This window comes from Nicotiana tabacum, chromosome 19 (assembly GCF_000715075.1).
Source record: "Nicotiana tabacum cultivar K326 chromosome 19, ASM71507v2, whole genome shotgun sequence".
NCBI classification, from domain to species: domain Eukaryota; kingdom Viridiplantae; phylum Streptophyta; class Magnoliopsida; order Solanales; family Solanaceae; genus Nicotiana; species Nicotiana tabacum.
In genome coordinates this window covers 74,880,427-74,907,997 of record NC_134098.1, presented here as the reverse complement: position 1 = coordinate 74,907,997, position 27,571 = coordinate 74,880,427, and the positions used below count along the sequence as shown (strand labels likewise).

Sequence of the window (27,571 nt, the reverse complement as noted above, 5' to 3'; positions counted from 1 at the left end):
TTTGCAAACTAAGCATGCGTGGCAGATGGCATTAAATGCACTTCCTTCCTCGAAAACCATCTTAAAATCACAATGATGCCCGCATTCGCAGAGCCCAAGGTTTTTCGGGAGCGCGAAGCTTCTTGCCGTTCATCTGTCTATCTCGCTGGCGGGAGATTCAACCGTTACTAGGGCTCTCTGTCGACATTGCCGGCGTCAATTCCTTCAAGGTCTATTAATCCCTTAGCTCTAACGTATTGCTTTGTTTGATTCTGAAAATTATCCAATCCCGTTAAGACCTCCTAACCCTCCCCTTTTTTCTCTTCGTCTTGAACATGGCGCAACTTTAGTTGGTTTTGACATTATCTCATCTGAAGCAACTATAAAGATTTTGTTATTCCTCATTTTTTCTTTTTTTCTATGCTAAATTAGGAGTTCGGCTAGTTCGAGGCTGGCAGCGGTTAAGAAGCTAGTTAAGCTGCTTTCATGTTTGAATTCAAATCATTTTTCAAGTTAACTGTCTCACAAATCAAAACGGTGTTAACTCTATTTAAAAGCTAATTTTAGGTAAAATAGTCATTTTCTTTTTCTGGATTGAAAAGAGGCTTCAAGCTGAAGATTCACATTCTCCGCCCCGGTTGTTCTTGCAGAAATTATTTTCGTTTCTTGCCATTTTCTGGGCTGTAATCAAGCATTTCGAGACAGACATGGTTGATTGTAAGATAGAAGATAACAAAGAAACCCTGCCAGAAAAGGGGGATGCCATTTCCAGTAGCGGCGTCACAAATGGCACCGAGTTGAAAAAGGACATACTCTCAGAAAAAGAGAACTTGGGCGAAGAGTTGGTGGCTCCAGGGAAGGAGCTGTTTCAAGATGTCGGTAGTTGCACAAAGAGTGAGACCCCAGACTTCAGCATACTTGATGCTACGAGTCCTCGGGTGCAGAATGAAGAAGGAGACTCAGCAGACGAAAAGGTTTTGTTCAAATCTCCCACCGTTGCCTCCAAAGCTGAAGGCGATGTAAATGCTAGTGAATCTCAAGGCCCTCGTGGCTGCAGGGACAGTACTAATCTTGATTCTACCGATCAATTGGACTCCATCATCCAGAATGAGAGTCTTATCAAAATTAGAGCGGATGATGAAGAACTTAAAAAACAGAAAGATGGGGTGACTGAAGGGGAGGTAAGTGGTCAGGCAACTAAAATGGAATCATGTACGATATATGTTGCTGGAAAAGAGGAACTGAAAATTGGAGTGAAGAGGTGTACCTCACTCTTAAACAATAAAGAAATGGAGGAGAACTTGAAGCGAGGAGCAATTCTGAAGCAGGCATCAACGGAAAATGAAACAAAGGAGGGATCGGATGATGTGTTGAAAGAGACAGAGGTGCTATCAGCCAATAAAATAAAGGATGAATTACTAAAGTCCGAATTGGATGTTGAACATGAGATTGATGTGAAAACTCCTGGCAAGACCTTTCTGCTGGATATAAATCCCATCGGGGGCGATGAGTCTGGAACAGAGGAAGAGCAAGCTGCATTTATGAAAGGGCTAGAGACTTTCCACAAAGAAAGGTGCTTGGAGTTCAAGGCCCCGCGGTTCTATGGAGAGCCATTAAATTGTCTCAAGTTAGTCATTCACTTGTTTCAGAATCTCACCTATTTACTGTGTTCCTTGAACTTGGTCTAATTATTTTTGTTATCATGTTTGTCAGGTTGTGGAGAGCAGTGATCAGACTTGGTGGTTATGAGCAGGTTTGTATAGAGTTTCAATACGCTGCTGTACCGTTACCATTTAATTGACAAACTTGTGTAACTGGCAAGAGTCAGAATAATGCAAATTTGGGGTGAAAAGAAGTGTTTTGGATTGAAAAGGATCTGTGATGGTTAATGGCTAAGTGAAGGTTCAAGAAAGGGGCTGGAAAAGATTAACTGCACTGGTCTTTCTGAGGGCTAGGCAAACAATATGAGGAACTGAAGAAAGAGGAAAAGAAAAAGAATAAGCTCTAGTGGTTTCCTTCAGTTCCCCTCTCCCTTTCTCCTAGGCGAGTGGATTATTGAAAAATAACCAAGGTTTAGCCACCTCTGTAAAGAATGTATACCGAGACCTAAAGAGCGTTCCATATAGACTCATTACATAAGAAATCCCCTGCAAAATAGAGAATTGGGCATATTAGGTTCAATTTGTCGCTGGAATAGTGGGGAAATTGGTGGAATTGATGGGTCTTTATGGGAACACCAATTGGTTTAGTTTTGATGAATAAAGTGCCTAAGTCAGAGGAATAAAGACTCTAGGATTCAGACCTACATTTCCACAAGAATAAACATCTAGAACAAGGTTGTATAAGCGCCAAAGAAGTGAGAAAAAAACTTCTTAAATCTGTAAGAAATTCACCTTAGTAAATTGGAACTAGTTTTCCTACAGGGGTCACTATTGTTGCTCCATCTTCAGTTACTTTCCTTTTTTTTTTCTTCCTGTGGTGAGACAGAGTTGTATTGATCTTGTTGATGGATAGTCGTGTTGACATGGGTACCAAGAGGTGCCAAATGTGTTACAGTACAAAATGTTAGGAGATTCTGTGGGAACCCTTGACTCCTCCAATAACAAGTTAGCAAATATGTAAGAAACATTAAAACTTTAACCTGTTTTGTGTTTAGTCATTTTATATTTGTATTTTGGTTGTAGCAAGAATAGGAAGGTTCTGCGGAGCGCTCCTTCGCTGGTGGTGATGTGGTGTATTTGGTTGGAGTATGCTTTAACCTTTCAGGAGTGGTTTCTTTTACTATACCAGTATGATTGAGAGTCGGGTTTCTTTTCTTCTGCGCTGTAAGAATTTAGGCCTCTTTCATGATACTTGACTTTTTTTAAGTGGATTAGTGGATTGGAGGAGACTTCTTCTTATTTGATGCATTAATTTTTTACTTGGCTTTAGTAGAACTTTCGTTTCTTATTAAAGAGCTTCCAACTTTTGGGCTCATGTTTGACTTTTGTTAAGTGGATTAGTGGACTAGAGGAGACTTCTGCTCATTTGATGCATTAATCTTTTACTTGGCTTTTAGTATAGCTTTCTTTTCTTATTAAAGAGCCTCCAACTTTTTGGCTCATGTGTTCCATACAAGTTTACTGACTACAATTCTAGAAACATATTGGAGTTAGAAGGAAAGACTACAAGAGCTTTATCTTTGGTTCTGCATAGAGATTACTATATCACTTGAACTCTCTACAGTGGTCAGAGTTTGGTTGTCTATTTTGTCTGTTTCTATATGAAGTTGAATTCTTGTATTTCATGCTTACAAACTTCTGTTTCTTTTGTAGCTTTAAAAAATTCATTGTTGGCTTATGATGGGGAAGGCAATGCTTTATTGATCAGTTATTTACTATTTATGGTTTTACAGGTAACATCATGCAAGCTATGGCGGCAAGTAGGAGAATCATTCAAACCCCCCAAGTAATGACAAACTCATATTTATGGTTTGCCTATATTGTTTAGAATTAGGGTTCTTTGATCGTATTGGGCAGCATGGAGAGACGAGAGCTAGGCGATATCTCCAATGGATTAGGATATTTATCAGCTCAACGGTTCCTAACCACGTGGTCAAATGCATTACTGTAGTAGAATTTGAATTTTGAGTTGGTTTAGATGTAGAAATTTAAGTTGATATTGACAAGAAAATCTGAAAGCTTTGCTTGGGCTAATGACTTGTTAGGCTACAAAAGTATATTTCAATCTTTTGGTCATTTAGGTTGCAACATCTATATCTAGTCAATCAGTAGAAGGTAGTTTGGTAGATAGCTATATTGTGCTTGCTTCCACATTTGTTTAAGACACAAGACTCATGTTTAAGACAAAAGACTCACTTTTTTGCCAATGATAAGAGTATTTCGTAGAACATCAAATGCGTAAGCAAGCAATGTGTTCTATTCTACTGAAGAAAATTTTAGATCTTATGATATTTACCAATCCAGAATGCCTTTTTGTGAGGTTGACAAAATTCTTGATGCAACTCTGATTTCAAACTAGTTAGTAGACTGAGGTTGTCGTGCAAGCTTGACTTTGAAAAGGATCATGGTCTTTTCAATTGGGGTTTTTTGACTTTGAAATGGAAAGAATGAGATTTGGAAAATCAACGAGAGTCCCACATAATTCTTCCGAAGTGCAGGGGATCCTTTATCTACAATGATGTTTGTTATATAGTTATGTGTAAATAATCCTAGTCCCATATGTAGTAGGAGTAGAACATTATTATATATAGGGCTCATTGTATCATTGTTAATAAATCAATAAAATAATTTTTCCGTGCATTATTTCTCACATGGTATCAGAGCAGTGATGAACCAGAATACAACCAGCAGTCACCGTGCCTCAATTTTCCGGCAACTTTTCACGGATGTCTTGCGTCATCTCTCTCCATCAGTGTTGTGCAAAAACCAACACTACCACAAGATCCGTCATCGTCCAACGACGTCAACCTCTCCGACAGCAGCCCCCTCACGCGCCCTCAGAAGCTAGGGTTCCGGCGAGCGCGTGAGCTCACACGCCAGCGAGTACGACCCTTTCCGGCCATTTTTTGAAAAAGTTCCTTCAGGACAATTGCTTCGTCTACTAATTCCGACCCCACCCATATTGTTTTCGTTCTATTCCGATCACTTTGAGTTTTTTCCGTGATTTTTCCGGCAACTACAATGTCCCTTTTTCTGTTTCAGCAAGTTACAGTTGATTCATTCTATTATTTGATGATAATTCACTAGAACTCCTTTCAATCCAATATTGTCTCTGAATTTAGATGCTTTTGGTTCCAAAAATAGTGGAGTTAGAAATTCAGCCTTTATGATTACTTCTGGACCCCTACTTGGGAGTTCAAATTATTTATCTTGGGCTTCGTCTGTGGAGTTGTAGTTTAAAGGTCAAGGTATTCAAGATCACTTATCCAAAAAGGCTTGTGGGGGAGATGAACAGGCCAAAGCACAGTGGGAAAAGATCGATGCTCAATTATGTAGTATCTTGTGGCACAGGACGTGAATCACAAGGCCTTTACTACCTTGACTCACTCAATCCTTCCACAGCATGTCCAGTTACCGATCTTCTAGACCTAATTCATAGACGTTTAGGACATCCAAGTTTATCCAAGCTTCAAAAGATGGTGCCTAGTTTATTCAGTTTGTCTACATTAGATTGTGAGTCGTGTCAACTTGGAAAACATACTCGAGCCACCTTTCCGCGTAATGTTGGGAGGAGTCTGTTTTTTCTTTAGTTCATTCTGATATATGGGGTCCTAGTAGAGCCAGTTCAACCTTAGGATTTCGTTATTTTGTTAGTTTCATTGATGATTACTCAAGATATACTTGAATTTTCCTAATGAAAGATCGTTCTGAGTTTCTATATTCTAGAGTTTTTGTGCTGAGCAGTTTGGCTTTTTTATTCGCATCTTTCGTAGTGATAATGCCTTAGAATACTTATTCTCTTAATTTCAGCAGTTTATGACTTATCAAGGAATTATTTATCAAACATCTTGTCCGTATACCCCTCAGCAGAATGGGGTAGTAGAGAGAAAGAATAGACACCTTATTGAGACTGCTCGCACACTTCTAATTGAGTCTTATGTTTCGCTGCGTTTTTGGGGCGATGCAATTCTCATGGCCTGTTATTTGATTAATCGGATGCCTTCATCTTCCATCCATAGTCAGATTCCGTATTCGGTATTATTTCCTCAGTCACCCTTATACTCTCTTCCCCCTCGTGTGTTTGGGAGCACATGTTTCGTTTATAACTTAACTCCAGAAATGATAAGTTAGCTCCCCGTGCTCTCAAGTGTGTCTTCCTTGGTTATTCTCGAGTTCAAATGGGATATCGTTGCTACTTACTTGATCTTCGTAGGTACTTTATGTCAGTCGATGCCACATTTTGAGTCTCGACCTTACTTTACTTTTTCTGATCACCTTGCTATATAAGAGGTCTTACCTATACCGACTCTCGAGGAGTTTACTATAACTCCTTCTACATCTTCCGCCACAAAAGTCTTACCTATACCGACCATTAAGGAATCTGGTATTGCTCCTCCTAGATCCCCAGCCACAAAAACATCACTTTTGACTTATCGTTGTCGTCCGTGACCAGCATCAGGCCCAGTTGATCACATCTTGCACCTAACCTCTTGCGGACTTGTCTCCTCCTAGTCCACCGATTGCACTTCAGAAAGGTATACAGACCACACTTAATCCTAATCCCCATTATGTCGGTTTAAGTTATCATTGTCTGTCATCACCCCATTATGCGTTTGTATTTTTTTGTCCTTTATTTTCATCCCTAAGTCTACATGTGAAAGCACTGCACCATCCAGGATGGCGACGGGTATGATTGACGAGATGTATGCTTTACATACGAGTGATACTTGGGTGTTTGTTTCTCTTCCTTCAGGTAAATCTATTGTTGGTTTTCGTTGGGTTTATGCAGTCAAAGTTGGTCTGGGTGGCCAGATTAATCGACTTAAGGCCGTCTTGTTGCCAAAGGATATACTCAGATATTTAGGCTCGATTATAGTGATACTTTCTCTCACGTGGCTAAAATAGCATCAATCTGCATTTCTCTATCCATGACTGTTGTTCGCCATTGGCCTCTCTATCAGTTGGACATTTCTTCACGGCGATCTTGAGGATGAAGTTTATATGGAGCAACCATCTGGTTTTGTTGTTCAAGGGGAGTCTAGTGGCTTTGTATGGCGCTTGCGTCGGTTATTTTATGGTCTAAAGCAGCCTCCTCGAGTCAGGTTTGATAAGTTCAGCACAGTTATCCAAGAGTTTGGCATGACTCGTAGTGATGCTGATCACTCTGTGTTTTATCGACATTCTACTTAAAATCTCTGTATTTATCTAGTGGTTTATGTTGACGATATTGTTATTACTAAGTTGTAGGAACATCTCTTTCAACACTTTTAGACTAAGGATCTGGGCAGATTGAAGTATTTTCTGGATATTGAAGTCGCTCAGTCTAGCTTAGGTATTGTGATATCACAACGGAAGTATGCCTTAGACATTCTTGAGGAGACAAGAATGAATGGCTGTAGACCTATTGACTCTCCGAGGGATCCGAATTCTAAATTTCTACCAGGACAGGGGGAGCCGCTTAACAATCCTCCAAGATATAGCGCCTGGTTGGTAAATTAAATTACCTCACAGTGACTAGACCTAGACATTTTCTTTCCTGTGAGTGTTGTAAGTCACTTTATGGATTCTCTATGTGATAGTCATTGGGATGCAGTCGTCCGCATTCTTCGGTATGTAAAGTTAGCTCCAGGCTAAGGGTTATTGTTTGAGGATCGAGGCCATGAGCAGATCGTTGGGTACTCAGATGGTGATTGGATAGGATCACTTTCTGACAGACGTCCTATGTTTGGATATTGTGTTTTAGTAGGAGGTAATTTGGTGTCTTGGAAGAGCAAGAAACCGAATGTGGTTGCTCGGTCTAGTGCAGAAGCAGAATATCGAGCAATGACTATGGCAACATGTGAACTAGTTTAGACCAAACAATTGCTCAAGGAGTTGAAATTTAGTGAAATTATCCAGATGGAACTTGTGTGTGATAATCAAGCTGCCCTTCATATTGCGTTAAATCCGGTGTTCCATGAGAGTACTAAACACATTGAGATTAACTGTCACTTCGTTAGAGAAAAGATACTCTCCGAAGATATTGCTACAAAGTTTCTGAAGTCGAATGATCAACTTGTAGATATTTTCACCAAGTCCCTCACTTGTTCTCATATTAGTTACATATGTAGCAAGCTCGGTACATATGATTTGTATGCACCAGCTTGAGTGAGAGTGTTAAATAGTTATGTGTAAATAATCCTAGTCCCATATGTAGTAGGAGTAGAACATGTCTTATATATAGAGACTCATTGTATCATTGTTAATAAATCAATAGAATAATTTTTCCGTGTATTATTTCTCACAATGTTTTTAGTCATAAAGGCACTTGATAGAATAATGAAGAAAAGGATGCTATGGGAGGCTATTTGAGGGGATTACAACCTCCAAGAGAAGGCAGACAATTTTAATGTGTCATACATATTCTTTAATTTTCCAGCTACTTGGTGTTTTCATTAGTGATATTATTGGCTAATTGCAAGAAAGACATTATTAATGCATTGCATTTACTATTGCAGATGGTATAGTTGTATCGTGTGATATAAAGGATGCTCAACTCTATATCCTAAAAAACACTACCTATGTTTTGAAGAAGTTTCGTGGTTGATAATTTATATGAAGAAGTGTGAGATCATCCTAGCGAATAAAGTGACTGAGGTTCCCTTTTGTAAATTGGGTCCCTTTGCAAGATTTATTGGGGTTTACCTATGCGGCTCACAAGAACAATTCTCTATAGGATCCCGTCACTGTGAGGGTTGTAAGAAGGATAAGCAGGTGGCTGAAGAGATATCAAAGAGTCCATGGAAAAGGTTAGACACTTTGCAAAGTGTTCTCAGTGGGACTCGAGCGGGGAGGTAAAGAAATATCATTTGCTCACGTGGGAGGTGGTCATGTCTCCTACGTAGGTGGGGAAACAAAGAATCAGAGGCTTGAGGTGTTAAAACAAAACTTGATGAGGAAAGTGGATGTGTCTGGGGCGGAAATGAAGTGTTGTGGAGTAGAGATATTATCGACAAATATGCAGTTCTATTTGGGTGTTGGAGAATCAATGATGTAACTTTGTTGTATGGTGTAGCTTTGTTGAGGAGTATTATGAAAGAGTGGGAGGACTTCTATAGAATTTCAAGTGTAAAGTAGGAAGGGGAGAATGGAAGAGAATGTGAGTCACCTACTAGGCTATGATGTGTAGTGTGAAACATGTTAGGAGTAGCTTGGGTGATACCAGAAACTATTGAAGAGATGTTACTATGATGGATATTCAGGAGAAAGAGATGAAGAAGCAAGCGGGAGGGAGGAACGAGATAGCGACTGAAAGAGTAGGCAATTATATTGTACAAATTAAGTAGTTCTTGTGCATTTGGAACAACTTTGATATACTACTCATTAGTCTCTTAGTAGAAAATCACGCCTTTAATGAGATTTTACATTTTTGTATAAATCTTGTACACGAGATTTTTCCATTAATTTAATAAAATATTAACGCAAGACATTGTATATGAGCACAGTGATCTCTCTAATGTGTGTAGCTCGTTTGTTCTTGAGCTGGTTTAGTATGCCAAATAAAATTAACGGGTTGTGCTCCAGCTTACTCCAGTGAATATTATTGCTAAGGGTGAGAATTGGTATAACATTATGACTTAAATATGTCACGTCAGTACTTATGGAAGCTTATTTTTGAATTATAACTTCAATATAAGTAGGTGATGAAATGCTTACTGTTCACTCCATTAACATTTGTTTCTTTCTGATTCTTATGTTTTATCTAGCTCTCTCCTGCATGACATTAGAAGTTTCTTTAGTAGTTGGTGTCTCTTAAAATGGAACTGTCTTGATGATTTATTGTTTTCAATCTTGTGCAGGACTTGTACTACTGTCCTGCACAAGATTCTTTCGTAGCTCTCTCCTGCGTGACATTAGAATTTTCTTTAGTAGTTGGTGTTTCTTAAAATGGAATTGTCTTGATGATATATTGTGTTCAATCTTGTGCAGGACTTGTACTACTGTCTCTTGGACATTCCGATGTTTTTACGAGAAGGTTAATCTAAAATTGTTTCCTTGAATTTTTATTTCTCTTCAAGTTCTAATTGCTGGAACTTTTTTGTTTAGATAGTGTGTTTAGGGCGCTCAAGATTTGTACAAGCTCAATCCTTTTTAAACGTGATATAAAGCGAGTGATCATGAATACTTCAGTTGACTAAAATTTTCATTTAGGTTAGGCCAACATCTAGTTGTACTATGATTATAACATCCCTGGAATCTAATTCTGATGGTTATGAATTATTGCTGTGGAAGGTTTGTTGTCTTTGGATAAAGGTTCAATAGGGAAGAACCATGTGTACATGCATTTCATTCTGACGGAGATATTCTTATTCTTCGGGCTGGGTTTGGCACATCCCCAGTGTTCAGGTGTATAAATTTTTATTTGGTTGATCGTCGAGCACATAGATAGGCATTTTAGGATGGTAAAACAAACAAGGGATGTCCTATCTGAAACAACATGTTGACTTGGGAAAATGTTCTTTCTCAAACCAAGAACGGGAAAGAAGACGAAAAATCCTATTTTTTGTTTGCGGTTATATCTAAATTGCACCTTCATCCCTTCATATAGCTACAATGGCAACCCTTCTTCTAGTCTCGTCTTTCTCTGTCCATATCTTTTGATAGACAAGTATTTGTAAGAGCAGTACAAAGAAGACATTGGAAATCTACTTTACACTGATCCTTGTCGTAAACCAATTCTCTTGGCTTAACTTTCTTGTATCGTAACAAAATATGATTTTCTTACTTCATCAAAAAAAATATAATTTTTTACGAACCCAATCTTCTATACGTACAAGAATTTTGTGGGTGGGTGCACCAAAAGAGAAATAAAGGATAAAAGGCTATTCCTCAAATGGACAAAATCCTTTCTTCTATTATCAACAACAACAAACAATAACAAACCCAGTGTAATTCCACAAGTGAGGTCTGGGGAGGATAGAGTGTACGCAGACCTTACCCCTACCTTGTGAGGGTAGAGAGGCTGTAGACCCGCGAAAAGATGAAAAAGAAGCAATAGCAATAGCAACAAAGATCAACCGAAGCGAAAAAAACAAGAATAGGGATTAGAATGAGAAACAAACAAGAATAGGGATAAGAATGAGAAACAGAAACCCAAGGCAGTAAAAGAAAATTGAGCATAAGAAAATATAAGAGCAATATTAACACTACTGGTATGAGAAAGAAATACGCTCCACTGCCTATTATCTTTCTACCCTAATCCTCGACCTCCACACCCTTTTATTAAGGATCATGTCCTCGGTAAGCTGAAGCTGTGGCATGTCCTGCCTAATCACCTCCCCTCAATACCTCTTTGGTCTACCTCTACCTCTCCTCATACTCTCTAGGGCTAACTTCTCATATCTCCTCACTGGGGCAGCTGTGCCCCTCCTTTTCACGTGCCCGAGCCATCTTAACCTCACTTCCCGCATCTTGTCCTCCACGGAGGCCAATCTCACATTGGACCGAATAACTTCATTCCTGATCTTATCTCTCCTGCTATGCCTACACATCCATCTCAGCATTCTCATTTCTGTCACTTTTATCTTCTGGACATGGGATTTCTTGACTGCCCAACACTCTATCCCATACAACATAGTCGGTCTAACCACCACTCTGTAGAATTTACCTTTTAAGTCTTGGCGGTACATTCTTGTCACACAAAACACCGGATGCGAGCCTCCATTTCATCCAACCTGCTCCAATACGACGTGTGACATCATTGTCAATCTCCCCATCATCTTAGATTATGGACCCAAGGTACTTGAAACTCGCTCTCTTGGGGATGACTTGTGAATCAAGCCTCACGTCCACATCCGCTTCATGAGTCACGCCACTGAACTTGCACTCCAACTATTCCATTAAAAGCTCTCTTTTTTTTCTTTTCCCATACCATCCACGTAAGTGCTGGTGGAGCAATCTCCCACGCTTTACGTCTTCTCTTCTGTCTTTTAAAGGTCCAGCTAAAAATATCTTATGTGACTGTTCCTGTCATCATCACCCTGAATACCAAACTATCTCAGTATTTCCCACCCTAAGTGAGACGCTACCCAACAATGTAAAAGGAGGTGATTGACGTCTTCTCTTGAGCTTTTGCACATGAAGCATCCTCAAATTTTCAGCCTTCAATATTATCCCCCTCGTAGTTAGCCGAGTGAAAGAACACGCCTTTCTCAGTACTCTGGTGATCCATACCGAGAGTCAAGAGATATGGAAAAGCTGACTCCTCCAAATCAGAAGCTTCTCATAAGAGAACTTAACAGAAAAGAAGTCATTATCCCCTCTCCTCCATCTCCAAATATCTTGCCTATCTTGCTTAATTCTTTGTTTGTGAAGCAATTCTATCAAACTTTGGAATTCTGTAACATCCCAACCTTGTAAGTTCCTCCTAAACCTCAAATCCCACATAAATTCCTTGGTTGATCTTATCCAAATGACCAACAAAAATCTCAGTTATTAAAATTAAAAAATTTGATTGGCACTCATAAAGTCCCAATCTACACCATTTTCCTTGAGAATGGCTGGTTAGGACCTTTCGAGATTATTACTTCAAGTTCCAATAATGCTGTGACCCAAGTGAGGACATTAATGTGATGGGACAGAAGAGGTTCCAATAATGCTGGCATATGCGCTCAATTTCCTTGAACAGATTGCTGTTTCACATGCCTCTCCCACTTTTTCTGACAGTTTGAGTCTCCAAACTGTCATTTTCCATGCTCCAAAACTGAATGCCTATCTCCACATCCCCTCATCTCTTTTTCGTTCATGTTTAACTAGCTAGGTCTTTTAGTGCTTGTTGTTTTCCTCCATCTCCTATTTCCAGCAGAACGAGCCTTTCAAAAACCTTGTTTATCAGGAACTCCTTAGCATTTGCTTCACCTATCCAAAAACATAAGAAAATGACTCATTGCAATATCTACTTTGCTTTATATTTTCACAATGGTTACATTTATCTATCCGAAAACATAATTTATCTTGAGAGTACCCTGCATCTACTATCCGTCTCAATTGGTATTCTGAGCTGTCTTCTCATATGTTTCACAATATAATCTCTTCCTTCGAATGTAAAATATTTTTTGTTATGTCCTTCCATCTAGCTCTAATGCCACTCTTTGTTTTAGTGACAGAGAAATTGATTGTCCTATCAGTACTCCTTATTTTCCTCCCCTTTCCATATTGTTTTACCTTAGTCCTCGTATTTCTGTCAGCAGATTTATACTCTTCCTTCCTCGCCTTCCCAAAGGGAAAAAACTAATTTTGCGGACCTGACCGCATGAGGGAAAAGGAGAATCTTTTGTGCAGGTTCATAAATAATTATAACGCTTTTCAGATTTGTACTTTTCCCTCTCGCCTTCCCAAAGGAAAAACACTAATTTTCTGGACCTGACCGCATGAGGGAAAGGAGAACTTTTTTTGTGCAGGTTCATAAATATTTATAACCTACTACTGGTTTTCTTTGTTTCCGGTATTTTTACCGATTGTCAGCACAATCTGGAGTATTCGTTTTTGCCACATATGCCCCTATCTCTATTATGTCCAATGCTTTATGACAGATACATGAGTAACCTCCTAAAGAAGATCCCATGTTTATTCATGTTCCTCATCGGTACTGGTCCCGTTCGTTGGTCCTAATATGTTGGTATTAAAGAAGTGTTTAAGAGTTATTCAAAACTCTTTTGTTGCTGTATATTTTATTTTACCTACTCCATTTAGGCTGATGAGCTGTCGGCTTTTGCAGGCCCTACTAGAATATGAAAAGCACAAAATGCGTAGTGGTGAGCTTCCATTTGCTGAAGCTGCTTTTGCAGAACCGACTAGTTCTGGAATCCAGGTATTACTGTTTATCCATCTTGCAAGATGTTATTAACCCATGAGTAACCTCTCTTTTTTTCTTGGGGTTTTGGGGGTGGGGGGTGGGGGGGAGGTAGGTTCACTTTCTTTAGTGGAAGAACATTTTTTTTAAATAGTAATTGGTCTGGAAAAGTAAGAGGATGACATAAAAGCACCTAGTTGTTATCATCAATTTTTTTTTTCTGTCGAATTGTGCGTTTAAGTGAACAATTTCTCATTTCTGTATCTAGCTATCGTCTTGATTTTTCGAAGTTGGAAAGAATAGTATTTCAAGTGAAAGAACTCCTTTGCTCAATTTGGGAATTATTTTCTTTAGTCTACAACGCAAATTGCCGTGTTTAATGGTTTATTTTACACCAGCCATTGCAGAACTCTTTTCTGCAATCTAGCTTTCATTGGATTAGAGATGCAACTCTAGTTATGTGCTTGAACGGTGTGATTCCCGACAGTTATCTTTTTGCCTTTTTCGCAATTTAAACCAGATTCTTGTCACTGATGGTGTAATGAACAACAGTTATGTTTTTCTTTTCGTAAATTCAATACAGAGTTTGTCACTAATTTCATAATTCTAAACACTGCCCTTGGCTTCATTTTGGAGCCATTGCCCATCACAAAACTTTTCGACCCTTAAACATCCTGTCTTTTCTGCCATTTATCTGCAGTAATTTGGACCCTGAAAGCTCTATAAAAAATTTCCCCGTCACTCTTTTGGATTTTTGTTTCAGCTTTATTTATTAGGAAAATATGCTCTGGGATGATTTATCAAGTGCTCCTTTGTTTGGATTTGTTGATTAGAAAGGTGAAAGCCATATACTCAAATACACTTTTTTTCCCTATGTATAACTCAAGATATATTTAAACTCTGTGTTAGGATCCAAGGGCTTCAAGCCTTCAACGGCTATTTAATTGGCTAGAACACTTAAGCCCATGTTTTATGAGGAGACTAAGTGCATTTTTGTATCAGATGGAAAATTTTAATTTCTTATAGGTTTGTGCATATTTTGATGGATGTATACTCTTTGCCTAGAGGTGTTGCAAAGTAGTTGGTTTTGCAATTTTAACAAGATCAGGCGGGTTTCAAGTTCCCATTTCTCTTACAGCAAAAGACTTGTGATCTAACGTGATTGTTGAGACAACAGCAATAACGACCCAGTAAAATCCCACTAGTGGGGGTCTGAGGAGGGTACGCGGACCTTACCCCTACCCTGAGGGAGTAGAGAGGCTGTTTCCGAAAGACCCTTTGCTCAAGAAGACGAAAAGAGATAATAGAGCAGTACCATCAACAGAAATTATAGAAATAATATCATAAAAATCAGAAAATAGATGAAAAGCAAAAGCAATAACCAGTAAATAGATCCGACACTATGAGAAACGGATGAGTAGTGAGAACACAACATTAACCACTAGCAGTCTAAGACAAAATCATATCAGACTAGCCTCTTTCGTACCAATAGGCTCAACTACCTCCTAATCTACAACCCTAATGCTCGACCTCCACAGCTTCCTATCAAGGGCCATGTCCTCGGAAATCCGAAGAACGCCATGTCCTGCCTAATCACGTCTCCCCAATACTTCTTAGATCGCCTTCTACCTCTTCTCGTGCCTTCCAATGCCAGCCGCTCATACCTCCTTACCAGGGCATCTGGGCTTCTCCTTTGTACGTGTCCGAACCATCTGAGCCTCGCCTCCCGCATCTTGTCATCCATGGGAGCCACGCCCACCTTCTCCCGAATATCCTCATTCCTTATCTTATCCATCCCAGTGTGCCCGCACATCCACCTCAACATCCTCATTTCTGCTACTTTCATTCCTAACCTGATTGTTGAGAAGTAATTAAATAAAGGCTGAATACATACGGAGACACTTAAAGTTGACACGATTTTTCATTTAGACACTTGAACTTAGGGGGTGTTCCTAATGAACACGTACATTATACGAACTTTGTTCCAATTAGACACTCTTTGGACAATTAGCGAAACTTACAAAATGTGTGCAATACACTCGCTGCTGACGTGGCAAAATGACGAATAAAATGAGGACATATATCTTTTTGAGTTAAAAAAAAGAGGAAAAACTATGTTAAATCTATTTAATAAACAAAATAAAAATAACATTCTCAAAAAGAAAAGAAAAACTTAATTTACACCCAATCAAGAAAGAACACATTTAAAAAAAAATGAGACATTGGTGTTTTGGAAATCAGTGTTCTTGGTGTTCTTATATTCATGTGTGTTCTTGTTCCAACCACGATTTTATAACTTCAGCTAAAGATTCCCCACGACGACCCGAAGACAACTCCAACATTAATTTCTCAAACTTTCATCAAATCAAGTAACCCATTTTAAACCTTCAAGCTTTTTAAAGGCCCCATTAATGGTGTTTCGATTTGAAATGAAGAACTAGGACTCATTTCAGTTTTAATCAATAGGGACGATTGTTGGTTCAAACTTTCGAGCTAAATCAATGGTGGAGGCACAACAATGGTGAAAGTGGAGGAAGCAATGGTGGAAATGGTGGTGGAGAGAAAGAAGAAGAAGAAGGAAATAAAAAAGAAAAAAAAAGAAGAAAAAATCTGTTTTTTTGGGCTCTTCACGCACCTATATTGGGTGAAACTCACTCTATGTGCCAACTCAGCAAGAAGTGCCTAATTGGAACAAAGTTCATGTAATGTACGTGCTCATTAGAAACACCCCTAAGTTCAGGTGTCTAAATGAAAAATCGTGCCAACTTTAAGTGTCTCTGTATGTATTCAACCTTAAATAAATGAAAGTTACAGTTTTAAGTTGGGTTGCTGAAGTCCAACACATCCCCAAGACGAGTGTCGTAGAGATGCGGATGCTAAGATCGATTTTAGATGAGGTGGTCACACAATTCTACACTGATTTTATTTACGTATTAGAGGTACGAAGTTATGGATGTAAAACGAATTTTCCTCAAAACTCAGGTGCGAGTATCTGTTCTGGGTGCGAATGTAGAGGTCTGATTCTTCTATCACATAAATTTTCGGATTAGGGGTATGGATCCGAGTGCGGATACGGGTACTGGGATATGGCTGATAGATGTATATTACGATATATAAAGTATGTATTTCAATTAGTTAAAGTTATTGAACTAAAACTAATAAAACTATATTATTTATAAACACCAATATTTTATGCATAAGATAATCTCGTAATGGAAAAGCATTCTCAAACTGTTTATTACTGTATATATACACACACATACCCAAAGATCAAACTAAATACCCAATCAATCTATACTTTTCGGTCATGGAATGTAGTCAAAGTGTACCCGAGGTAAGTTGACCAAATCCAGTATGAATCCCACACCCATATCCACACCCACACCTATAGATATGATATAGATTGCCCAATGCAAATTGGACTTCTTTTAATTTTCATTTCCTAGTGGAGCAGGGTCTACATTCATGAGATGATGGAGTGATTGTACCGATTAGTAGAGTTTTCCTTGATTTGGAACTTATAAGCTGTTGTAATCCTGCAGGTTGATGAGCTAATGTCATTCTGCTAAGAGTCCGATATAGCATAGGACTGATCTTGCCTTCTGCTATTAAACAACAACAACAACAATTGCGCCTCAGTCCCTTCTTTTATTAAGCTCAACTCATATATATATATATATATATATATATATATATATATATATATATATATATATATAAAATAATAATATTAGTAGTTCTCTACCAAGTCTATAACTTATTTCCAAACTAGTGGATATATATATTATCTAACTTATTTTCATTGTGATCTATCTTTAGCTAAGTCTGCATTGATTTCAAGGATTTGTAGGTCTTTTGAGACAACTTCCTTCCATGTGATTTTAGGTCTACCTCTTCCCCTTTTAACTCCTTCATTCACCATAGTTTCACACCTATGGACCGGAGCATCTATAGGTCGATGTAGGACATGACCAAACCATCTCAAACGACCTCTCATTTTATCCTCAATGTGTGCTACTTGCACCTCCCGGCGAATATGGTTATTTTTAATCTTATCTAATTTTGTGTGACCGCACATCCATCTTAGTATCCTCATCTATGCAACACTTATCTTGTGGATATGTTGGACTTTAGCATCCCAATATTCACTACAATGTAACATAGCCGGTCTTATAGCTATTCTGTAGAATTTACCTTTCATTTTGGTAGACATCCTTTTATCACATAACACCCCGGTAGCACTTCTCCGTTTCAACCATCCGTTTTAATCTTATGAGTAACATCTTCATCTATTATTCCATTCTCTTGGAGCAACGAGCCTAGATATCTAAGAGCCCGTTTGGACATAAGATCTTTTTCAAAAAAATTTCACTTTTTTTTCGAAATCAGCGTTTGGCCATATAATTTCCAATTTTCACTTGAAGATGAGTTTTGGAATGTTTCGAAAATTTGAAAAACTCCAAAAAACTGTTTTTTAAAATTTTCATTCATATCACTCACAAAACTTCAAAAACAACCCAAAATTATATTCATGTCCAAACACAACTCTAATTTTCAAATAACATTTTCACTTGAAATTTTTTCACTTTTTTTTGGAATTTTATAATTCTTATGTCCAAGCGCCCACTAAATTGTTTGCATTTTGGCACCACAATCCCATCTAATCTCACCTTAACTTCTCTCTTTTCAGTCTTATTTCTACTTATCCTAAAACCTTACTCTCTAAGGTGCTTCACTCATAGCTCAATTAGCGCAATGCATCGGCAAATAGCATACACCACAGGAACTCATCTTGTAATACGTTGGTTAGCTCATCCATAACTAGGGTAAATAAGTGGTGGCTCAATGCAGAACCCTGGTGTAAACCCACAACCTTTTATCTGTTGTGCTTTTGAAATCTGTCTCCTACTATTCTGTGTTAACTCATAACTGTGTATTTAAGATCCAGTGTGTCCTTATTATGGAAAATAATGGTAAGACATAGGTGCATTTGGTCCTGGTTGCTACATCATAAAGGAGCTACGGCCTTCCTTCCACAAGAAACTAATTGTAGTGGCATCTCTAAGTTTCCATAATTATCTCTTCATGCATCATGTACTATTAGAACATTTGTTGTTGCAGGGGAATCAAGCCTCCGGATCTGGTAGAGCGAGAAGAGATGCGGCAGCTCGAGCGATGCAAGGTTGGCATTCTCAACGTCTTCTTGGTAATGGTGAGGTTGGAGATCCTATCATTAAGGTCTGTGAAGATGTCTATTAGTTTATTCCCCAAGACAATAGCAAATGGGTCATCTCAAAATGGTGCTGTTAATGCTTGCCTTTCCTTTCCTTGTCGCAGGAGAAGAACTCTGTGTCTATGCCAAAGCGTGAAAAGCAACTTAAAAACATTGGTATCGTTTGTTTTACAGAAAATCTTAGTTGGGACCCTTTTTTTTTTTTTTTTTTTTACACTGAGCTCCCTTTCTCAATTAAGGTTTGAAGCGGAAAAAGCCATCCCCCATGGAGCAGGTTGCCAAAGTTACATGCATGAAAGTATCAAAACCGCAGTTAAGATTCTGGGTTTCCTCTAGATTCTTAATGGACTCGTTGCTTACACATAAATTCAGGTGGCTTGCATAATGGAAATGCAGGTTACTAGTTTGAATGCACATTTCGATGTTATTGTGAACAATTCTTTCTGTGAAAGGCATGGATAATCACATTAAGAATTATCCTTGTTTTCTCGATTTATTGATATTTTGCTTAGTACAACCACGTTTCTAAGTGGAATGTGCTCATTATGCTACTGTCATGGAGCTTCTTTGATATCCTTGTAAATTTTTTCACTCTGTTACAGCTGCTTGTTGTGGAAGCATCTTTTATTTCCTGAAGACTAATAAACACCTTTACATCCCCAAAATTTGCAGTTTGGAGACAATGGTGGTGGATATTGGCCCTCCTGCTGACTGGGTGAAGATCAATGTGCAGAGAACTGTACGTTTCTCTTTCTCCACTGGCATGATTCGTTTTTTAATGTGGTGTGTTATATTTTCTCCATGGGGACTAACTTCCAATGTAAAATGATTTGTACAGAAGGATTGTTACGAAGTGTATGCTTTAGTTCCTGGCCTTTTGCGTGAAGAGGTAAATCCTAACATTGTTATTTCTCCTTATTTTTGTTGATCTCATGTGTACCAGCTGGGGAAGCTGTACCCGATAACTGTTGGATATAAAAATGTTTGAATATTACGTTTGTCAGCGAGCGAGCGTAGTCCATAACTTGTGGTTATTTCATCTGGACTTGCCATATCAGAACAAAGTGTATTTATCAAATGGGCACTGTTGCTTACTGCTTTCAGTTGTAACCAATTAAGATTCTCACATATCTTGTGTTCTGTGTCAATACTGAACTGGACTATCTCTGCAAATTTCGCGCCGGACAGTTAATTGATTGACTAATCTCCTATCACGTTTGTAATGATTATTCTATCATTGCTGATGCAAAAGCAGACAATTGCAATTCTACCATCTGCCGTAACAGGAAATATTGTGATTTTTCTTCTGGTGTTCTGATTATTCGCAGCTGTCATTCGCAGCTTAACCATTGTTTTAATATACACCTCTGGGTGTTTTTAAAAAACTTTTCAGGTTCGCGTGCAGTCTGATCCAGCTGGGCGCTTGGTTATTTCTGGCCAACCTGAACAGCTGGACAATCCTTGGGGTGTTGCTCCATTCAAAAAGGTTTGTTATGTACACTCTCATGCCATTGATGTAGTCAGATGAATCATAAGAAATAACCTCAGCTATGCTTATCATCTGTGTATTACCCAAACAAATTTACCACTGCTGTTTAGTGTTGCTTTGTGGCAATGAAGTGTGTGCTTTAACTGCCCGCAGCACTTCTAATAAACATATTCCTTAATGTTGGTGGAAGAAAGAACCTTTTATATCACTTATCAAACAGGCTTATAATGCCATTCTCCTCACCTATTTATCCGAAAAAGAAAAAAGAAACTGCTTGCATGGTTTGGCACCATGTTTTTCTTTATTTATGATGCCAAGAAAATTTTACCTATTCTTATCTCATTCAATGAATTGAAGAGAACAGGCCAGAGAAAGAGAAGTTTGAGAATGCATGAGGACTATGTGTCTCAGCCCTTGTGCATTTACTGTATAATGTAGCCTTATCTACAATAATTTTAATCCCTCTAACAATATTTTAAATGAGTACATAACTCTATAATATATTAATTTTTGACTATTCCAGACCATATTGTATGACCAAAATCAATGACTCCATATCTTGCCGGAGCTTGCAAATAATATGCTCCAGGCCTGATACTACATAGAGTATTTCTGGTCCTCTTAAGTGATTTGTTGAAAAAGTCTACAAATTACTCGTCTCTGTCTGCAAAGATTGTAATTGTATCTTTATATGGTATCTTTTCCTGTACAAAGGGGCAATCATCTTAATAATGCTTGGTTCTCTCATGAAATACTGGATTAGATGCAATATGCAAGGTAGCTTGATTGTCACACATGAGCTGCATAGGTGATGATTCATGGATGGCAACTATATTAGCCTAAACAAAAAGATAAAATGTAATTCTGCAGTGACCAGCCACACTTTGTGTAAGACCCAATACTTGAGCACCGATGTTCATTGTTCACCCACATAAAGTTATTATTTTCGTGAAATCTAGCAAGGAGTTTTAATTAGACATTCAACTCCTTGTCCCATGAACCATAATTCAACCGCATCAGAATTCATTCATTAAGTAGCTTTCGGTTATAGTAGTAAGGTTAGTGCAGTCATTAGGAATATAGGGGTAAATACTGGTTTCTGTTGAATCGGGAAGTTTCTCATAGGCCAACTTTTTTGGGATATTGTTTTGAGAGTTGAAAGACAAAAATGCGAGGACGTGTAGACTGGATGGAAGATCAGCAGCCTACCAAGAAATCCATTGCTAAAAGTTGTAACTCTTTCCCCTAACACCTTGATATTTTGAAGAGAAGTTAGAAAGAGAAGTAAACAGTGTTGAAATTCATGAGGAAATGTCTCTTATACTTAATATACAGTGTAAGATTTTTGTACAATTACCCATTACTGGAGACACCTAATACCCTTTGATAATGTGCAACGTTTACTTCGCAATGAAGAATTTCCTTTTTACTAGGCACCCAAGGGTGTGGCCTAGCGGTCAATGAAGTGGGTTGAGAATCATGAGTTCTAAGGTCAACGAAGTGGGTTGTAAACTTGTAATCCAAGCCTTGATGGATTGAGCCGCCGATACCTATGTTGGTGGGAGATAGCAGATAACCCGTGGAATTAGTTGAGGTGCGCAAGCTGGTCCTAACGTCACCGTTTTTAAAAAAAAAAGATTTTTTTTTTTGATTAATTCTTCTTTTGATTTATTTAGGAGGCTATTATGATCTGGACAGTGCTGCTTTCATTTGTCCTGCTTTCCTACTTCGTTTCTATAATACTTCCAGCTCTGCCGATCATTATTAATTCTCTGGTATTTTTATTGTTTGGCTTGTTTGTTATTCGTATTCATAATTCCTGTACTTATTTTGCTTTAGCTTTGCAAGAATGTTGTGGACATATGTGCATAAATATAATTTGAAGTCAAAGTTTGGCTTGAAAGTGGCCGCTGGGGTCAAATCACAATCCCCAGAGGGTTAATATTCCATTGCCATTAGACACATATATGGTGTATTTGGGTGCACTTTTTTTGTTGGTTCTTTACTTTCCTATACCACCTCTATACTGGGAATTTTCTTGCCACGTCAATAAAATTGTTACTTGATGACTAGTTTCTTGGGCAATTGGGAGTCATCCATCCACATTTCTGGTGAATTTCTAGTTAGAACTGTTCACTCGAATACAAGAGAAAGGAGAAAAGGAAAAAAAGTGGGAGAAATCATGTTTGTCATTATCATTTATAGGTTTTTATCTAATTTTCAATTGCAATTCTAACGTATGAAAACTAGTTTCTTTTTCAGGTAGTCAGTTTACCTTCAAGAATTGATCCTCACCAGACCTCTGCTGTGGTTACTCTGCATGGGCAGCTCTTTGTGCGTGTACCATTTGAACAATCAAATATTTAGCCGGAGGTGAGTGGGCCATATACAACAACAGATGACACCCTGGGTGAGTTGTTTGGGAAATGAAGGTGTTGAATTCACCCGTGATACAGAATTTGGTTTGATAGATTTATGTTTTTTAGTGCTGGGTAACTCGTAGGTTTTATAATTTGCTCAGGACGGTGATGTATGTTTTATAGCAGGAAGCAGCTGTCACGCTATTTCCTCTTATCCCCGTCTCATATGGTACCTCATCCCAGTCTGTTAGTTTTTGTACAAATTCTTGCCACATCGCCAGCTGCTTTAGTAATATGAGTATGTGAGATCTTTCTGAACCTCGAACCATCTACCCTCATCCGTTTGGCCGTATGCTTAACCTAAATAAGCACATACTTGAGCTGAAGTACAACTGGTAAATCATTATGTACATGATACTGCTTCATCTGCCAACATAAGATTAAAAAGACGAGTTGATTTTGAAACCTTCAGGCATAGAAATCATTTTAAACATTGTGTTACTATAAAAAACTAAATTTAATCAGCTCAGTACATCCATTTTTGTAGTTTGATTTTCTCAACTATTTTCCATATGAATCAATTATGTTAATTTAACTATGAAACATGTTAACTACTAATGTCACCCGGTACCAAAAGAAAAAACGTTGAATTCCCAAATAAGAGAACTATAAAGCTGATATTAGTCTCAGTAGAGAGTAGATTTGCTTCGTCATAAAATATCTAGGTAAATAAATGAGATGACACAATCAAATCAAAAGCACTGTCATGTTACATATGTCAAACCTTAGTGGTCTCACTAAGATTAACAGGGAAGTGTTAGGAATTTCTAGAAGTAAAGAGCTTCGCTTGATTTCATGTATCTAGGAACTACGTGAAACACACTTCCAACTATCCTTTCTCAGCTAGGAATGATTTAGAAGATAATCTATCTATAAATAAAATGTTAGTTTACAAAAATAACCTTTTAATATTAAGCATAATAACTCACGATAAAAGGACATAATCAGAATTCTAGATATTAGCCTTGTAATTCTATTAGTTTTAGGACATAATACTACATGTTAGGAATCCTACATGATTACCTTTAGGAATCCTATTAGTATAATTATTTTCGGACATAGATATATAATACTACATGTTAGCATGTAAACCTAATACCTTTAGGAACACGTTAGATTTCCTATTAGTATAATTACTTTCGGGATATGGACATATTTTTAGCCATGTAGTTTTATTACTTTTAGTATATACTTCTTAAATTTTTTTTATTACTAATTTAATTTGAAAACGTATTATATTCTCCAAATCCATTTAGAAACATGAGAGCCTATATTATTATAAAAACACGAATCCAATATTGATAGACCAACATAGCCCTAAAATATTAAACAGAAAAACTCGTAGAGAAAGGACATAACTGTAATAACTTATTTTTTTGGACTACAATAACTTTTATGTTAATTTTTTAATATTTAAGATTTTAAAATTAATACAATCTAATCTATTGAATTCTTTTTAAAAATATGTAGAAAGGGTTAATAAAATCAATTTCATAAGAATCCTCCATATTGATAATACATTACCACTTTATAATATTCAATACCAAAACGGACTGCATAAAGCATTGAAATTAAGAAAAATCCCCACGATAATATATTATTATATTATATTTGAACTGCTTTCATACTCAAATAATATTTTTTTATTATTAATTTTTCGTGTAATATAGAAAAATATACTCAATTATTAAAGAACAACTAAGGAAATTTTTAAGAATATAAATGTGTGAGAAAGAGAAAGAAAAAAGTTGGTAAGAGTCAATACCACTAATGATTTTGCAAACATAAAGATCTAAAAGTGAAATGTTAGATTGATCTTTCTACTCTTTGAAAATAAAATTTATGGTGGATAAAATTATAATTACGGTTAAATATTCAAACATGAGGTGAACTGATATTAAGAATCTGAATCAACCGAAAATAAATTATTTTTTATGTTAAAACCAAATAATCAAATCTTTCAATTAATTATTTAGCAAGATAATACAATTAAATTATTTTTAAATTCATCATATGAGTAAAATTATTTTTCAAGTTAAAAGAAAATCTTAGGGTACATGAATTAATTTCATAAAAAGAGTGTTAGAGATTAAAAAAATTAGATAACAAAGTAAAAAAGATTAGTATAATATTAAGAAGGTCATACAAGTGTTTGAGGAAGCACAATCAAAGCTAAATCTTGAACATGAATAAGCTTTCAAGACTAAATTATAAAAAGTGGACTCTGGTATAGCGGATTGTCCTTTGTAGATGCCTCCGGCGGAATCTAAATAATATGCATTACTTGAAAATATCAGATCAAGAGGCATGATATTATTAGCAATAAGAACAAGTGGTGTACCAACAACGATTTTATTATGAGGTCGCACAACTCACTTTAGATTTGATATACCTTTTCAAATAACTGAAATAACCATCACAAATATATCAAAGCAGAGCAATAGTGCTAAATTTATAAGGAAAGCTAAAGTGATAATATGGGATGAAGCGCTTTTTGCTAAGCGTCAAACGATCAAAACAATCGCACAGAGTTTTAGAGATATATTGGATATTAATGAACTATTTGTTAAAAAAATAATAGTTTGGGAGGTGATTTCTATCATGTACGATCAATAGTTCCAAAATTGACGAAAGCAGAAACTGTAAAAGCTAGCTTGCCAAAATTATACTTATGGCCTCAAATGAAAAATATTCAGTTTTATGGTAAAAATAAAATATTTTTTTAGTTTTGACTCAGCAGAAGATGATACCAACAATTACTACCAAGAAGAAAACTTAAATAATTTAATACCAAATGGCTTTCTACCGTACATGTTTGTTGTCAAGTTCATTATTTTTTTATGTATATTAGTGTCACCATATATATAGTAGACTAAATTAAAATTTATCTTCCCTTGCATATAGGTTGATTTTGAGGAAAAATATGCCCGTCATACTACTAAAAACTTAGATCCGCTGAATAGCTTATGTAATAGTACACATATGGTATATAGAAGTTTTGACAATAACGTCATATATGCAGAACTTATGATAATGGTCAATGTGTTTCTAAGTATGTATTTATCCCTGAATTCACTTTCGTCTTCTAAAACTAAAGAATATCCTTTTAAATTTATGTGAAAATAATTTTCAGTGTGTTTATGTTTTGTAGTTATAATAAATAAAGCACAAGGACAAGCATCCTAAATATTGAATTATATTTTTAATAATATATTTTCTTACACGAACAACTATATGTTGCATTTTCAAGAGAGATATCAATATCGACAATAAGAGTTCTGGTTATGGAAAAGCAACCAAATCAATAGAAGGAAATATATACAAAAAAATATCTTTTATAAAGAAATGTTCGGTAAGATACCATCACATTAGATACCGTTAAACTACAATACATAATTATCTACCTAACATGACTAAAATTAATCATTTGTGTAAGTTCTGATGATGTCCTTTCATTTTGAATTCACATATTATGCTAATGTAACAATATTTTTCGGCATTTAGATGATTGTTGTATTATTATATTTAAATTTTCTCTCATTAATTAAATTTTGTTATTCCTTCATATAAATAAATATTTAAACCATCATAAATTTAATTTATTGTATTATATAAATAATTGACTATAAATCTAGTCTTAAAAGACGAATACGAATTAGTAGGGCTGCCCCCAATAGCTCTTTTTGAATGGACATCTGGAGTTTATTTTATTTAGTAGATTTAGACGACTTTTCTAATGCTAGGAAGAGAGTACAGATATCTTACTATCACTAGACCTGACATTACCTATGCTGTGGAGTTGGTAAGCCACCATGAGACCAGAAATCAATGCTTTAGCGCAAAGTCCTATAAGGTCTCGTAAGAAAAAGACAAAATGTAGGTAGGCTGCCGCGCGGAGTGAAGGTAACTAGCCAATTCCCCAAGGTCTAGTAAACTAAGGTGGTGGTTGTTCTCTGGGCCTGTCTTTTGCTCCCAGAGATGCCTCGAGCCTGTCCTACTCATTCTCCTTTTCCCGTTCCTGACCCTGAGTGTGGAGGGGTTAGCCTCTAACGAAAATGGAACATTCAATGGCGAAATTAGCTCGCGATAATGCTCAGCCACCCGCTCATCTCCGATGACGATATCGTCGCCGAGGATAGCGTAGCATGTAAAAGGAACTCCTGGATATACTTGGGCTGCTACGAACGTTGTACGTACATAAAACTAGTAAAATAATAAATGGTTAGTCAAGAATTTCTCCTTTTGGCGAGATAGGACAAAGTACCAAAAACTACACTAGGAAGGCATTTAAATAAAGTAGGGAAAAGGTCCAAAATTGTCCCTCTACTATGGTATATTGTTTACTTCTGCCACCCATTATACTTTTCATCCAAATCTATCCCTACCGTTAACAAAGTTTGCATAATTGCTCCTAACCCTAACGGATCTACACCGTGGCAGCTGACCCCCCAATTTTCTCCATGTCAGCTGCCAAGTCAGAGTTCATGTCACTATTTTAAAAAATTTTATTTATTACACTTATTTACTAAATCAGCAAATTAAAAAAAAATCCCCAAAAAGGTTGATTCTTCTTCTTCCTCAATGCTTCTTCATCTCTGCTTCAAATATTTCGATCCAAACAAAAAATTTAACCAAACAGACTCAGATCGTCCACAACTTCTCCAAAGAATATTCCCAATAAACTCAAAAACACTTAGCTCAAACTTCAGCAAATCAGAATACCCATCTTATGTTTTCGAGCTCTCTTACAGCTCCTTCAATGGTGATTTTAGCAGGTCTCACACACTGCCAGTTTTGGACTCCATATAACTCTTAAGACGATCCAATTAGTTTGAAATTAATACATTAAACTATCAAAATCGAACTTCCCCACCACTACTTTCCAGATCTAAATCTCAAATCTCTTTCCAATCAAAATCCAAAATCTTCTTCTATGGCGGTTCGAACTCTGTACGGATT

The 27,571-nt window shown here is 37.0% G+C and overlaps 1 protein-coding gene across 6 annotated transcripts; it reads left to right on the top strand.

The window, feature by feature from the left end:
• The first annotated feature begins 14 nt into the window (after positions 1–14).
• Positions 15–22,870, top strand: LOC107776499 (AT-rich interactive domain-containing protein 6). Of its 6 annotated transcripts, none has more exons than XR_012702799.1 (14): positions 15–209; positions 630–1,606; positions 1,693–1,732; positions 3,374–3,426; positions 9,609–9,654; positions 13,396–13,488; positions 18,592–18,708; positions 18,808–18,859; positions 18,943–19,015; positions 19,376–19,442; positions 19,542–19,592; positions 20,097–21,786; positions 21,869–21,967; positions 22,455–22,593. XR_012702799.1 is itself a non-coding variant. In XM_016596401.2 (14 exons), exons 3-14 carry the CDS (start codon positions 687–689, stop codon positions 22,557–22,559), a joined length of 1,710 nt encoding a protein of 569 aa, XP_016451887.1. In that variant the 5' UTR covers positions 20–209; positions 412–546; positions 630–686; the 3' UTR covers positions 22,560–22,870. The 6 variants fall into 6 exon arrangements, 2 of the variants coding, with proteins under 2 accessions (XP_016451886.1, XP_016451887.1); XM_016596401.2 differs by lacking the exon at positions 21,869–21,967 and adding an exon at positions 412–546 and having other exon boundaries at positions 20–209; positions 20,097–20,189; positions 22,455–22,870; XR_012702801.1 differs by lacking the exon at positions 21,869–21,967 and adding an exon at positions 412–546 and having other exon boundaries at positions 24–209; positions 18,943–19,099; positions 20,097–20,189; positions 22,455–22,870.
• The last annotated feature ends 4,701 nt before the right edge of the window (positions 22,871–27,571 follow it).

Coding starts and splice junctions, on each gene's coding strand:
- LOC107776499 (XM_016596400.2), top strand. CDS start 687: ATGGTTGATTGTAAGATAGAAGATAACAAAGAAACCCTGCCAGAAAAG. Junction 1,733..3,373: donor GACTTGGTGGTTATGAGCAG/GTTTGTATAGAG, acceptor ATGGTTTTACAG/GTAACATCATGCAAGCTATG. Junction 19,443..19,541: donor AGATCAATGTGCAGAGAACT/GTACGTTTCTCT, acceptor TGATTTGTACAG/AAGGATTGTTACGAAGTGTA.